General features: G+C 37.3%; 1 protein-coding gene across 1 annotated transcript in view; it reads right to left on the reverse strand.

Annotated features, from left to right (window-relative positions):
* Positions 1 to 4938: 4938 nt before the first annotated feature.
* The window catches only part of LOC139143663 (protein mono-ADP-ribosyltransferase PARP14-like), a 32679-nt gene continuing 21315 nt past the window's right edge, over positions 4939 to 16302 (reverse strand). The window contains exons 12-13 of the mRNA XM_070714176.1: positions 6227 to 6404; positions 4939 to 5369 (exon numbers count right to left, since the gene is read on the reverse strand). Coding sequence (XP_070570277.1) covers positions 5086 to 5369; positions 6227 to 6404 — 462 coding nt within the window. The 3' untranslated portion in view covers positions 4939 to 5085. The remainder of the gene's footprint in view (positions 5370 to 6226; positions 6405 to 16302) is intronic.

The raw sequence follows: 16302 nt of genomic DNA on the forward strand, positions 1-16302 counted from the left end.
GTAATCCTACCTTGAAAATAATTGACTGTGCCTGACCTCATTGATTGCGGATAAGAGGGGTTTAACCTCGTTCTTCTATTTGTAATTCCATTTTCTTAAGTTCCATTTTTGTCTGCATTTTTAATTCTTGTTACTTGAGTTCTATGGTGGATTCAGGAACATAATCATTCAAGGTGGACTCCTCAAAATGGCCTAAATTGGCCAGTGCAATTGGGTTGTCTTTTCTGAGGGAATCAAATGTGTCCTGCGCTTGGTCCTCCATAAATTCCTCTTGCTTGAATTCTGCCATGATGAAAATTCGCTGAGTTCACAATATACAGTAATTTGGGTATTTCTCTTACGTTAGAAAAAGCGGCGAAGTCAGAGATTTTCTTGAAAATAAAATTTATTACAAATAATAAAATTAATCACTGAGTCAAGGGATAGAGTACAAACTGTAAAAGTTTACGGGCTACGTATCCTAGTTGGGACGTCACAAAGCTCCAGAGTTGAGTCAAACAGTGAGACAGACCGGCGAGTGGGTAGTCCTTGGCTTGCGGGCTTGAGGTTGGTCCGTGCAAAGTCCGCAGAATAGCGTGGCTATGACGGTCTTGAAAAGTCTTGAAATTAACACTGCTGGAGTGATCCTAAAGTCTTGAAGTAAAATGCATCAGTGATACAATCCCAAATGTCTGACTAAATATTGTGTCTGATTCAATCTAGAGAGTATAAGAACAATCTAGAACGTTTAATGATATGCTAATTACGGTTCTAAAAATATATCGATTTGTAATAAAAAATACTAATTGAATATCCGGAAAGTTCTAAACATGCCTGATTGATTTCAAGGTCTAGGAGGAGAATGACCTTAAGAATCTTCTTGACTAATTAATTACACTCAGGTCATGAGTGGGGGAAAATGACCTACATAACAAAATAAAGAAACCGTGGGTCTCTTTATGCGTTTGATATTAATAATGACACAGAGGGACACAGCATCATATTTCGATTCCGTTTATTCATTTGCAAAATTCAATGTAATGACACCACAACGAGAAAGTTCCATACGATAGAGATCGCATAAAATCACAGAAATTGTAAATCTCCTAACTATTTGAATTGAAGCGTTGCATAGAATGATCCACTAGCAAAGGAAAGTTTATCAACAGAAAGATGTAAATGTTACTACAAGACAAAAATAAACTAATTTAGCGCTATCCCATTTACTAATCAAAACTCTACAACGTGTGGAGCGGTCTCAGTCAGAAAAAATGTAACAGTTTAGCCGGCTATTGAACCACTCTTTTTTGGGAGTGGAGATTTAGCCGAGCGGTTCTCTCTGTGGCCTCTCCGCTAGGCGACTGATGCCGTATGTTGTGGGTTCGAACCCGATTGAAAACTAGCCGTATTTTCTACTCTGGGTTGGTAGCTCTGCTGGTGGACAGAATTGTCCCCGAGGTTATCGTTCGCCCGGTTAAAGCGATGTATTCGTTGCTTCGCTTCGATAAAGTTTGTATGTGCGATGTGTGATAGTGAGCATGCGTGCGTGAGTGCTTCACGAACTCTACAACGTGTGGAGCAGTCTCAGTCAGAAAAATGTAACAACTAGGCGGCTATTGAACCACTCTTTTTGGGAGTGGAGATTTAGCCAAGCGGTTCTCTCTGTGGCCTCTCCGCTAGGCGACTGATGCCGTATGTTGTGGGTTCGAACCCGATTGAAAACTAGCCGTAGTATCCAATGTTATCTCAAATTTGCTGTGTGATAACGCCGTAGGAATACTGTATAGTGACTTATTATAAACTTAAGTCAGTTTATCTCATGTTGCATTTACAACGTTTACACTCTTGCGAGTAAGCCATTTGACTATTCTTTAAAAAAGAGTTTGGTCACGCATCATAAAATTAGCAGTGCTGAGCATTCCGACCTGTCTAAGCGAAATTATTATCTACAATAGTATTCTATCTATTCATGTATATGCTAGCTGTTAATGTTAACATATTTTTCGTAACAGCATGCTTGGCATGATCATTTTCTCTGTTCAAGCATAACAGCATAATCCAAGTTTCTTTCTTTGCCAGTGCAGCACTGAATACTGAAAGAAGGCTCACTAGGTTTATATGAATAAGTTAAAGAAATTTTTGTTTGCATCGTCTGAAGTACCGAGTTCAAATGTCAAAATTTACAGCTCAAGTCACTCCGCAAGTAAGTTAATGCATGGGTGTTTGTACCCATCAAGCCCAAAAGTAAGAAAATGATCAATTATCTTTAAAAACCACCAGATTTGATTGATATTTGGCCTAATTATTGGAATTATTAAATTCTTTAAAAAAATGTCTGCCTAAATCTTGACGAGTTTAGTCACGTGACCAAATCTGATATTTTCCCGCCAAAATTTACGTCTTTATTAATTTTAATATTCCAACCGTAACCCGTTAAATTTTCTTGATTTTTTTTGCACTTTTGGAAACAACATCTATCATATTCTTTCAAAAATACATGGCACTCATGAAACTCTATCTATTCTTCTTTCTGATATTCAAAATATTCATGTAAAACGACAAAAATTTTGTATTTGTTGTTTTTTGTGAGGAAATGTTATTCAAAATTCAATAATTTTGCATCTGCCACTAGTTCTTACACAAGTTCCCATCCCATTTTACATTAATTGGTCATAATATTTTAAATATTTTGATGTTTAGCGGTTGGAATATTCAGTTATTTGCAATATACAATTTTGGCGGGAAAATAACAGATTATGGTCACGTGACCTGACTTAGGTAATATATTATGATAAATTTTAACTTAATCAAATGCGAAACATATTTTTGGCAATTTTCACAATTTTTTGACCAGGTCTGATTAAAAAGTATGTTCAAACTGATTTTACATGTATGTAAGCCTATGCCCATGCATTAACATACCTGAGTCATCATGATCATCGACTTTGACGGAAATGTACATTAGTAACCTGTCAATTTAACTATTATCATCAGTACAATCGTGTGATGTCATGTGATTAAGAACCGGAGTGAGAAATGTTTTTTTTTGTTGTCGGCTAACATGGTTTTAGGTCATTGAATAATTAGAAGAAAAAGATTATAGTAATTATTTTAAGGAAGTCTTACAGGTTTTCATAAAATCAGTCAAATCAATAGACGTATAGCAGAAATGACATGCTTTAAAAACAAAAAATAAATGTTTTGTTTAAAAAATGACGTAAAAGTTTTCGATTAACATGATGACTAGTATTGCAACGGCTTGGCAAGGAGTCAAACCAGCAAAAACTAATATGAAGGACAGTGTCGGAACGCGGAGAAAAGTGAACAACGAACAGAAATCCCGGCAAAGTTGAATAACAGAGCATTTTGTCTATTTAATTAAAATAGATTAGATGAGGGAGCCTTCAGTAATTACAGGGCTTGGGCTGGGAGAATTCCGTGCGCACCTGTACTATAAAATGTGGCCCTCCCCTATCCTTGTGTCTAAAATGTGACCCTGCCCTTGCCCGGTATTCTAAAACTTGACCTTTCCCCAAATCACTGCAGTATTCTCTCTAGGAATAACTGAAACAGTATCAGCTAATTTACATGACAAACAATTTAATTGTTATGTAAATTACTGACATAAATTACTGGGGAGGGGCTGGCGGTTTGGGAGGGAGGCTTGCAACTTATCACGCATGCATTTGCGGGAGGGGCACCATATTTTGTGCAACTGTAAGGCGGCAAGATGTGGTTGATATAGAGCTTCACCCAAAAATATCAAATCGTAATACATCGGAGTCCATCAGGCAAACTATTGACAATGTTCCCAGACACAACAAGGTATATCTGTATATTTATATATATTTGATAATATATGTAAAATACTTTGCTTAAAATGGGAAGTAAAACGTGCACGTGTGTACAAAAATTGGATTTTTGGATTTCATTGAAATGTTGATTTACTATATATGGTAGTCAATGAGGAAACTATGAATATTGTTTTCCAATAAAAAATAGAGGTAAATCTGTGTATTTATGTACTCTTGATTATTCATATTAATGTACTTGATCAGACTAGGATGGTTACAAATGGATGTGTGTGCAAGAAATTTGATTTTGGAATTTCACAGAAATGTTGATTCTATGACAGAACTACGATCATTTTTTTGCCAATATAAAAAATAAAACTAACAATATCTGTGTATTTGAAGACATTTGATAATTGATAAACACTTTGTCATCTGACCCATGCGATTTCGTCACTTGTCATTTATCAGTTTGAACTGTTCAAGGTGCTTAATGTAGTTTACCACTGTATCTTCTTTTGCTTTGTTTGTCGAGATTGTGTATGTATGTATTTCAAAGATTGAATTTATTTCGTCGGCAATTTCCTATTTAGGAATATCAAATGGACATGCAAAGGTTTCGCCGTAAAATCGTCTTCTGTTAAAAGTGACCTTCTCCCAAAGATAGGTTTCTAATAAATGACCCTCCTTCCATTCTCCGGCCCACCCTGTGTAATTACTGAAGACTCTGTAAAGGACAATATTATTCCCATTCTGTTAAGAAAACACTATCATTCACCCTAAGAAAACACGATCATTCACCCTAGTCTGTCGTGAAAAATCCGTCCTCCACCCCATTCTGTGGTAAACTTCGATGAAAATACGATACTTCACCCTACTTCACACCCTACTCTGTCGAGACAATATTAACCTACACAATATTCTGCACTGATATGGATATTGTCGCTCATCTTGTATGCAAAAATATAAGCACGCACAACCCGAATCAAAATGAAAGGTACACCAAAGACTAAAAAGAAAAATATATCAAACAGTAATGTTTACATTTGTCGAAAAATTCGAAATTCATTTTTTGGTCAAATTTAGTATTTCATGACTAAATATTACAGTCAATCACTGTTGTTTAGAGTTACTAATCGTTAAGTACAATTAGCAAGGAGGAAAAGATAATATACTACGTATGTAAGACTGTGCATATAGTGTAATCTCGTTATTATAATTATAATTATAGTTAAATTATTTCTTAAAACACCCCTTGAAAACTGCTCACGATACATCGCAAAACTGATGAAAATTCATTGTGTGATGGAGCACATCACTTAAATGTGATGAGATATTCAGGGTATGCCTTGGCATCATGAAAAACTACAAACATTTCTGGATTGTCTAGGTCATTGACGACGCTGTCGTAACGCTTAATAGGATCATTTGGGTCCTTCGATGGTGGTAGGACCATTTTAGAGTGGCCTTTGGCATATTCGCCGGTTAACACTTTGGCAACGTACATATGCATATTGCCATCGTCATCAGGAGTGGCGTAACCTCTAGCAGAGTACGACGCCTCTATGGCAAAGTACATGCCCTTTCCATAACACGTGGCTAAAAAAAAACAAGAGAATTATATTTTATTAAACTTGCAGTTTTAGACGTAACATAATCTTGGTGACAAACGTCCTTGATAGGATGTTTATATCTGTGTATTAATCGTTGTTGAATTTGACTATTATTCAATCAATCAATCAATCAATCAATCAATCAATCAATCTTTATTACAATCAACTCAAACTAGCAAATTGGATAAAGTACAAAAACTGGACACTTTCAAGGGACAACAAAGTATCCAAGCTGTACAATAAACAAACTGTTTAACAGTGAGAAGGCTACTAGAGGGTCAGCACAAATCAGTGTTCTTCAAGAATATAGCAAGATCTAGAAAATTATACTCCGTAACCCCTTCAAGGTCCGTTTCCTTTTGTGCGGAAGCTGGTTGTTTATGTACATCCGACATTACCTATGTGGTAGCTACACTCGCTGTTATGTAATTAATGTCTTCCTTTTTCTTTTTTCAACTTGATTAAAATGAGTATAATGTAGGCAAAGGAGAAATGCACTTTTTCGATTTGTATGCTACTTGCAAGTTCCTGGTTTTCTTCCAGGTTCACGTTCAACTTGAAACACCCACTTTGTAGCTTATTTACAAAGCGTCTCTATGTGTAAAATGCAGTTATTTTGTTTACTTCTTAAGTTGAATACTGACTAAAATTCCTTTCTCAACAATCAGCAAAAGTGAACGCTACCTCAACATACTTTTCATTTGTTGGATAAAAGCATTTCAGTTGGCGACAGGTAATATTGTACGCTACAGGATATTCAGGAGTAATACACTGGCGACAATTTCTGTAAACTGCAGGTGGCACTATATTACCAAGTCGCCATTGTTCTATAATACTACCTACCGTTCGCGCCAGCATAGCTTCTGTTAAATCCATCGGAATTGATCTCAACAATGTTTTTTAAACTTGTTCCGTGGAATAATCGTCGCTCATTTACTGTGTCCTTCGGGTTCTTTACCTCCATATTTTGCTTATGTACAATATACTGGCGATACAACTTTTCATTCTGAATCCGTTGAATCTGAAAGCACGAGAAATTTGCTGTAATTCCAATATGCCAATAGTCATGATTATGATAAACGTTTTGCATTCGTGTCAATAGCTGTACAACTATTGATACAGAAGCTCTGTTTTTCACGTATTGTTAGAGGACATTACAATTTACAATTGCCTACGCAAACGATCTGAATAGACAAAATATTGAAAAATATCATCTTAAAAAGAAGATCATGCAAAACGCAAGCGAGTGCTTTCAGTACTGAATAGTAGCTAGTTGCTACCAAGAATCGCCAACATCAAATAACATTTCACACATCTCAGTAAGCAGCTAGTACTCAACATTATTGATTTTGCTCAAACGCCTTCAAATTTTCCGTCTTCTTCCTCCTTCCATTGTTTTTGCCCCATCCTGCTCAGCAAAAGCAATATAAGTTTATGAAATTTCCGACAATATTCTATGTTTTTACTTTAGTTCCATTAAAGCTATGAAATTTCAGCCGGTCATGGAGAAAACATTAAATTTCTCTCACATTTCAAAAACATTTAAAAACGATCGATGAAGTTGTTGCTGTTATGTTGGCAATAGGTGTACTTTTCATGTCCAGACAAAAACACACTACATGTGAATGACCGTATAACGCCGGTAACACACTACGGCCTCCCACCACAGCCTTGCAGACTGATATAGAAAAAACCGCTGGTGGCTCCTCAGAAATACGGCGGGCAGTTTCTCCGCCGAAAACAGCCGATTTTGAATCCAAAACTGGCATTGATCTTCGTTTTCGAGCACACCCACCTCGCCTAGGTACACGATGTGCCCAGCCGCGCTTGTAAACTTCCGCAAAGCCTACTTTTCTCTATCTATGCGAGGGAAGCGTTCGTATCCACCGCCATTGTTCATCTCATTCAACCCATGAGCACTCGGGCGAAAACCAGCCCTGCCATGCAGAGCTATGCGGATCAAAGGTCAACCCCGCCACCGCATAGCTACGCACGCTACCCGCCAACAGATAGCTGCGTTTCGACAGCAAGTGTTTGAAGATTAAAAACCTCAATTACAAAATGTTATGGCTGTATTTCGAGAGAGATTTGTGAAGCTTCACAACTCCCCTGACTAAACAGGTACTGTAGTGACTGTGGGAGTACGTGTTCATACTGATATTTTCATGGCGGCCCATGATTTCGCCATGTATCACTTTGTAGTTCGACCGTGATTGAAGTCATTTCAAAATATTCCATTACGTACCTAATCCGTTCATTAAACCCAGTAAACCAACTGCTGTGGTCACGCACATTATTTAAATATTAGATTTTATTGAAAAAAAAATTGGGGGTTGAGCATATGTTGTTATTTCGTGATTTCACGATTTCACAAAGTATCTATTTCGTTGTTCATCATAAGCCCCGGTTTACCACCGCTATCAGTGCTAAAACAGTATTTTAGCATCGCTGGAATGAGCTCTCGTCCAATCAGAATGGCGTATGGTAGCATGATATAATATAATTACATTTATCATACATGAAGTACTTTGTTGAATCTGTTGACCGCTCACAGCAATGTACTGGTTTTGCAAAATACAAGGATGCAGTCTGGTGAACAATATTATTCACAAATACTTAAAAGGCAGAAAGGTATAAATAGAAAGGTATAAACATGTGCACAACATTCAATGAAGTCACAAATTAATTGAAAATAGTCTCAGTCCGCGTAATCGCGGGCAAGTACCCTATGTCTGTCCAGTATGTCTGCCCTGAGGGCAGCTCATGTATATTGCTACCGTCAGGGCAGCTTAATTGATACGATATGTGTCTGGTCTGAAGGGCAGCTCTGATATATTGTTGCCCTCGGGGCAGATTGGTTGATATACACTTATGCAATGCTGTAAGGATAGAAAATGTATGTCTGCCCTGAGGGCACCTCTGATTAAATTGTTGCTCTCAGGGCACATTGATAGATTGTTACAGATATATTTTATCTCAGACAAAGTTAAATGAACCTTGCGGTCATTGATACCAGTAAATTAATTAATTAAAAACAACAAGATCTCAATTATAAGTCGATATACATACAAACCATATTTGAGACAAACGCACAATAACGCTAATTACGTTTTACGAGGATGTTTACGGAAGTCTGGAATATATTTGAATTATATTAAGAATCATGAAGGTAGTCAATTACGTTTGCATATTAATGGTAACATGTCAATTTAAGATCAAGACCTGTATTGATTTTTATGATTGGGTGTATCATTTTATCTTTAATTCATATCTATCGTATGATCAAAGCCACGCCTTAAAGATAACGTTTAAAATCCCATCCTTAAACATACAACGAGCAGAGTTGCTCGAGGAGATTGGAACATTGAGAGAGGAACACAGCGGACCCAAGACATTTAGACCATGAGAGAAGCGTATCTTGGGCGATGGCAACTGTCAAGCTTGTCTACAGGAAAAATAAAGTCTATGTAGTACCAACGAACTCTAAACGTCTCGTGTAGTCAATACACTGAAGATCCCCAGGTACCTCTCAGCAGCCAAGGCGAGTTCAACAAACAAACTCACTCTTGAAAGAACGAAGGTAACATGGTGAACGTTACATTACTTTGAAGAAGAAAAAAACCGATTAGTAACAAGATATACATGATGCAATTCTGTAAGGATAGGAAATATATGTCTGCCCTGAGGGCAGCTCCAATATATTGCTGCCCTCAGGACAGATTGGTAGATATACCCTATGCAATGCGCTATAAAGATAGTAAATGTATGTCTGCCCTGAGGGCAGCTCATATATATTGCTTCCCTCAGGGCAGATCGTATGCGGACTTGGACTATTTTCAAAAAAATTGTTAACGTCATTGAATGTGTGCACATGCATGTTTACTCCGCTCTGAGCTGCCCTGACGGCTGCGCTGCCATCATGTTATTTTTCAGTTGCAACTTCTGCCGCATGCGAAGGACATAATCCTTATTAGTCAGAAAAATGTGTAACAACTATAAGCCGGATATTGAACAACTCTGCTTTGAGAGAGGGGATTTGGCCGAGCAGCTCTGTCTGTTGCTTCTCTGATAGATGACTGGATACCGTGGGTTGTGAGTTCAAAACCCATTTGGAAACACAGTATTATTATGGTTCCTGGAGAACTTTGTACAATTATTAACTTAAATATCATGCAGATCGTCGAGCCCAAGATTGAGACTATTCAGATAGTCATTACCCCCGTCATTCCGTATGTACAGAAAAATTATATATTCCCTCGTAGTAAGACAAGAGAGATTATCATTTGTATGGAAAGACGAACGGGCGAACACATTATTAATTTCAACCTAACATCGATACTTCTAAGTTACCACGATTCGACCCCCCGGTTCGACTCTTACACTGTACTCGTATAAGTCTTGGTAAAATTTAACATTGACAAATAATGCGATAAAGTGGCAAGGAGGCAGCAAATCGAAAAGGACCAAATCATTACATCCAGGTAACTACAATGTCGATGCCCTCTAAAAATCAAATTCGAAAAAGTTCTACCGACAGCTCACTTTTATCAAGCACTGGCTAAATACTGTAATAAAGTCCTTTTGTATTGCTAACTTCGCTGACAACATTGGAATCAAAAACATCTACGTCGAAGAAAGTAAACTGAGTCCAAAACGAGCAAATTTAATCACTAAATAAATAATTCATTTAGATGCTATTGATGTAACCATAAATTGTTACAGCAGCACGGCGCTGTCAAAGACCCGTACAGACAGAGAAAACCTCAGAGTTTAATTCTGTCTGTCTGCAATACAAATTTAATACGTGAAAAGACCTATATGACATTGTAAACAAGGACTCAATTTCTATGCCATTGAGTACCGCAGAAAAAAATCACTTTGATGTCTTTATGAATAACAGGTCAAAACAGAAATATAATCAGTTTCGATTATAGTAGCTTTTATATAGTAATGCTGTAGCAGAGCTGTAGCATATAGTGAAGCCTAAATCTAAAATTAAAAACCACCCAAAAATTAATCTGCCGGCGATATAGATAAATTCATCGTTTTTTCTGTTTGGGGCTGGGCTGCTAATAATCTGAGAATTAAATAAGAGCTGTAGCAGAAGCTGCTGCTTCGAGGACCACATCTGTAGCCGTTAATTCATTTCCTGCATGGGCGTCTGTAGCTTGCTATTCCTTTCCGAGTCGGCCTGGAAAAGTATTTTCCCACCAAACAGTTCGGTCATGATCAAATTGTTCAAGGGCCTTTTCTGTCGAATTTTCTCTTCAATGAGAGCACTGCCAGTTCTTAGTTTTTGCCCAATAATGTTTCCGCCCATGAATGCTGTTACGTTTAATACAGCTCCGAGAATTGTCTCTCCTACTCTGCAGCCATACTAATTGTTTATAAAGTATACAGTTCTGAAGAAATACCATTTTTCTGTTTAAGGAGATTGTAGTCGCTAAGGCTACTGTGGTTGTGGCCCCAAGTTTGGCCAATTGAGTGAGATTTTGGCTGTCTTGGATCACCTACTTCCATTTTAAGAAACTAACTACCTACCATTGAATATGTTATTATTAGACCTGCTATGAAAGCACCATAATACAGTGTGTTGAAAGCTGGTTTAGTATCCATATTGAGCTTGTTGTGTGTAAGTATTAGTAATTGAAAAATATAAAAAATTAACGCTGCAAGCAGCGTACGGGGCCCAAGATATTAAGTAGTGATTATGATATACTAAAGTACACACACTAATGGTGATAACAGTAAAATTTCAATTCAAATATAGTGCATTGGGTTTTCTATAAGAATTTTGAAAATCTTCCCCTGATTATCGTAGGTTTTTGGCAAAATGCAATATGGTTGCCAAACCACATGACTGATCCTAACGCCTTATGTAAACATAAAAGGCAACACATGATGGTACTAGTAAAATTCAGGTCAAATGGCATATTGGTTTTGGAGAAGAACATTTTTGAACACTGTTGACTGTTAATTATAGGTTTTCGCAAAAGCCAATATGGCCGCCACACAATATGACTGATCCTGATGTACGTTGCACACCTATATGTTCACACACCAGTGATAGTACGGTAAAATTTCAATTCAATGGTGGATTGCTTTTGAAGAGAAATATTTTGAACATTATTCAAAGGTAATCATAGGTTTTTTCACAAAAAAAAAACAGTAGACTGCCAAACCACGGGGACCGATCCATATGCTTTTGGCAAATTTGAAAGACAATAATTAAGAACGCAGTGTTGCAGTTTTGGGATTCTCTAATACCCAAGCCGTTTACCCCAGTTAATTTTGACAGTGAGCTTTGCAAGCAGACCTTGACGACCAAGCGTGTTCTCCGTTATCCCGTTCTTTGCTGCAAAAGAGCATATCCTCCCTTTTAAAACTTTCGATATTTCCACGTAGTATACCACAATACCACATACTAAATTGAAAGAACACTTGAGAAACATCAACCAAGCATTTTTCTACAAAAATGGTCACGTCGTTATAAATATATAGTATTTGGGTATAATTCTACATATTTATTAAGAATATTACTAATTCTAAAGCTTTTAATACCAAACGAAACATTATAAGTTGCTGATTTCCTCATCGACAACATATTTGTTGATTGGAGGACACATTTCCACCAGTGTATATGAATTCCCATGAGCACTATCTGTGCCCCTTACTTGCTGACATTTCTGTACCCATACGAGGCGGGATTTATCCAAAATTTTATCAAACAGAAAAAGGTCTATGTGGCTAGAACTGTCAATCATACATTTAGATACAGAGACAATTTTCTTTCAATAATAAATCCACATTCAGTGACTATCTGGCTATGATTGATCATCCAGCATTGGAGATTAAGAAAACTGCAAAAACTGTCTCTTCTGTCGGTGGCTTGGATCCATTTTGACCACTCTGATCTTCATGTTTTCTTTTTAATTTGAGACAATCTGGCAGTATTTCTTATTATATAAATACAATAAGGAGTGCCAAATATTTTGCCAGATGGGGATTGAGACTTGAGATCAGATGATGTAGGTTTGTGAATTGTTGTCGTTTGGTTTTTTACTCTCCTTTGAGAAATTCTTTGATGAAAAAGAGGAGTTAAATGTCAATGCACTGTTTCGATACGAATAGACCTGGAATGATTTGCTGACAAATGAATTTTATGAGTCAATGAATAATCATCAGCCAAAAACACCACCACTCTTACCATGTACAGCCCGCTAATTGTCTGGCACGTATCACTTGCTATATAAGGCATATATAAGGCGTTTTGCATAACCAAAGTTTTGAACTGACAAATGTACACACGTGTCGTTAATAAATGATAAATTTTTTTCTCTACACACCAAACTTCACTGCGACGGAACTACGTAAAAGATTACAACTCGGATTGCCGGTGTGTAGCCTAGAACAGCAGACGTGATGTGTTTGGATCGGGGTTGTTGTTTTGACGTCTACCTCCCGGTGGACAATGTTTAAAATCATCAAAGTTGATTCCTTTATGATCGACGCATATAACCGCCTAGCTGATAATTGCACTTGACAGTGTTGGCAACACCTCGATTCTGACAATATATCTAGTTCGTCTGATGTCAACTGGTTAACGCAAAACACTGTAAAGGGAGAAAACAAACATGGTTCTTTATGGCATTTGCAATGAAAATCTTATAAAATTAAGAAGCGGTGCAGATGTTAATGTCTTGGAGGATATTTACTTTTTGAGGTATACAAGATGAAATATGCTATGAGACTGACTCATCCCTTCATCACAGGTCATGGGTTTGCCTACGTAGCCATATCGAATTGGCAATTACACTTGCGCTCGTCTCCCGGTTAATTGTCTGTGAACATCTTTTTACAGCAGAATTCAAATTAACGACTATTCAGTTGGAATATGAAACGATTAAGGATGATGTCCTCGCAAGGGATACGGCTGGGTATTATAACATGGCAAGAGTTTTCTGTTTGAACATGTTCACTATTTTAAACAATACCATTCAATGAATCGGATACAATTATCAATGAAAATGTTGATGTACCTCGTCGTAGCATGAAAGGTATATTAGTACTCTTCACTTAAGATCAGAATCAGTCAGAACTGAAAAGTAAATTTTTCGTAAATCCATCCGTTGAATCTGTTCCTGTAACCGTTGAGGGTATCGTGAATAAATATATGCACAGAAGATGATCCCACGACATTTTTGATTCATGTCGGCATTTTACAGAAGATGAAGAATGTTGTGAAATTGATATGGATAAAGTTAATTATTTAAAGAATATATTATATTTAGTTATTGGTCTATGAAGCTTTCTAGATTTTGAATTTCATGGAAATAGATTAAAGGTATTCAATACCAAGGATGGTGTACAACTTGAAATTCGAAAATAGGACAAATCAGTGAATGGTGGTGACGTTGACACCAATGGTGATAACATATTTGCTCATGCTTATGTAATCAGCAATGCAATGGTTTCTGTTGAGAATAGTAGACTTAAGGTAGAACGCACCTCAGGGACAGACATTGGTACTCAAATTTCTACAATTCTTTTCTGATCTATCATATGTGGGAGCTCATTTTAAAGCTCTCGGAGAAGGAAAAACTTTCTGCGTCCTACTTTCTGGAAAGTCCGAATAAATTTTTCCCCATAGAGTAAACACAGGGATGCGGCCATTTTGAATTTCAAATATCACAAAATGTTGGGCAATTTGTTTCGCTAGCTCTAAACTTTACACGGTGACGCTAAATCGTTATTGTTGATTTTGTAAGAGAATGGTTGAAAGTTTCATTTAGGAAAGTTTAAGCAAAAGTGTTTCACTTTCGCGGCGCTTACTACCTTAAGCAATAATCCCTGTCGCAGTCGGGTATACTCTCTATTATGGTACGGCTCTTGTCTCGTGTGCATTGAACCAAAATCGAGTGTATACCCAACTTTGGGGGGGAGCCGGGGCGGTTATTGTTATTATATTACAAGAACTTGTGTGTCTTTGTCGTTTTACTGGGGTATTCTCGTTACTTCTAAGCCCCAAATATAGAACTCTGACGTCTGGGAGATCAAACGTCGGAAATTCAGTGCTCCAGATCGAGCATTTTTAAAAGCGGGAATTACTTCGACAACACATAGACGCACACAGGATGAAAACGATAACAATTATTATGCAATATGTTCACTAACATTGCCATTTGTTCACATTTCAATGCACACAATGCACACACTTGTTTAAAACTACCTGCTGCAGACACAGAAAACGGGTCAAGAGTTCAAAGCAAAAGAAAACGTGGCATTTTTTGTAAATTTACATAAGGGCTATCGTCCTGGCTTTTTGGCATACTAAAGATAGATTTTTCTTTCACTCTTGAGCAAAGTACGCTGTTGCCCTAATGCCTTTATGTGTGTGCATCATATACAAATCGAAGATTTATTTCATCATTGACCCCAACTTATTTTCACCAAGAGGTGAATTACAGACCCATACTTTATCTGTGTATCAAAATTAGGACTTCGGTCTTCGAAACAAAGGGGACTGTTTCGGTTTAAGTTTAGATAGGTACGTTCAAATAAACCGACAAGACAATTTTTAAATATCCTAATTTTGGGGCCAGTTTAGCACTGCAATCAGTGCTAAAACCGTATCTTAGAATTGGTGAATTTGAGCTCTCGTCCAATCAGAATGACGCATGGTAGCATGATATAACATATTTGGAATGTAACTAAGGGTTATGATGGTATTGTCGGTGACTTGGTAGTATGTAGGGGCCAGCAAGGCTGGTATTCCGATGTTGAAGGGATGTAAGGAAGACTGGAGGCAGCGAGTACTATAATTTAAGATGCTACATCATCCAACTATACACTAGGCTACAGTACAATAGCTAGAGGAGAGCTGGAAAGACTGACCAGTAACACGCGTACGTGAGCCAAGAAAGATATACTTGCTCTCATGAATAACAATGACATAGCACTATGTCACAATAATAAAGTCTATTCTGTATTAGTCTTTAACGTGTGATGTTAGGATATTACGCATTTTGCCCTAGTAAATCCATATTCTGCAGACTAGTGTTTGTTGATGACGCAGTTAAGACAATGTGCGTACGTGCCTAACTTTTGTTAGCAAAATAATGAGATACGATTGCTATGGCAATGTATGTTTTAAACATTCTTTAGGTGAAGTTCATTTTTTGTTATTATCACAGAAGCAAACTTCTTCATACTAGGGATTTTAGGTCACGTGACATTCGTGTTGAACGTACGTGTTAGATGCAGGTCTAGTCCGAACTTTCGTGTTAATTCTTAAATAGACCAAATAATCAGAGAAAATGAAACTGTAGTGTTGAAGATTATTATTTTAACTTCATTTTGGGAAATTTTCACTTTTGTACTACGATAAATGGCAAAGCAGCACGACTACAAACTCACGCGTACCGGCGATTTTGGCGTCCATTAATGAGCGTTGTGCCGTGATCTCAAATGTCCCGCGAAGGAGATCGAATATATACCTCTTTGATAGGCTCTCCGCATGACTTATTCCGATCGCATCACTATTTTTAGGGGTGGTACGAAAGTAGAGATCATGGGCTTCATTTTGAGGGGGCGAACGTTAAAATCGGCCGAGAAAAACTCCATCTGTGATCAAACTTTGTGTTTCGTTTGTGTTTTTTTTGAAAGAAAATCTTGATTTCCTTAAACGTTCGGCCCCAAAATTAATTTTATGATAAATATTAATTGTAATTCTGCAATAATTACGAGTCTGACGATGCGAAAAATGATGCTTAAGGCCCTTTTTAGCGAGTATGGTTTCACCCCAACTTTACATCCGGGCACTCCCAGGAATCACATACAAGTAATCAGCGCTTCGCCGCATGTTCTGTGAGTTCCGACGTTCACGATTTTGCAGCTAGATTTGCCCGATTTCTTATTAA

This window comes from Ptychodera flava, chromosome 11, assembly GCF_041260155.1.
Source record: "Ptychodera flava strain L36383 chromosome 11, AS_Pfla_20210202, whole genome shotgun sequence".
Classification (NCBI taxonomy): Eukaryota; Metazoa; Hemichordata; class Enteropneusta; family Ptychoderidae; genus Ptychodera; species Ptychodera flava.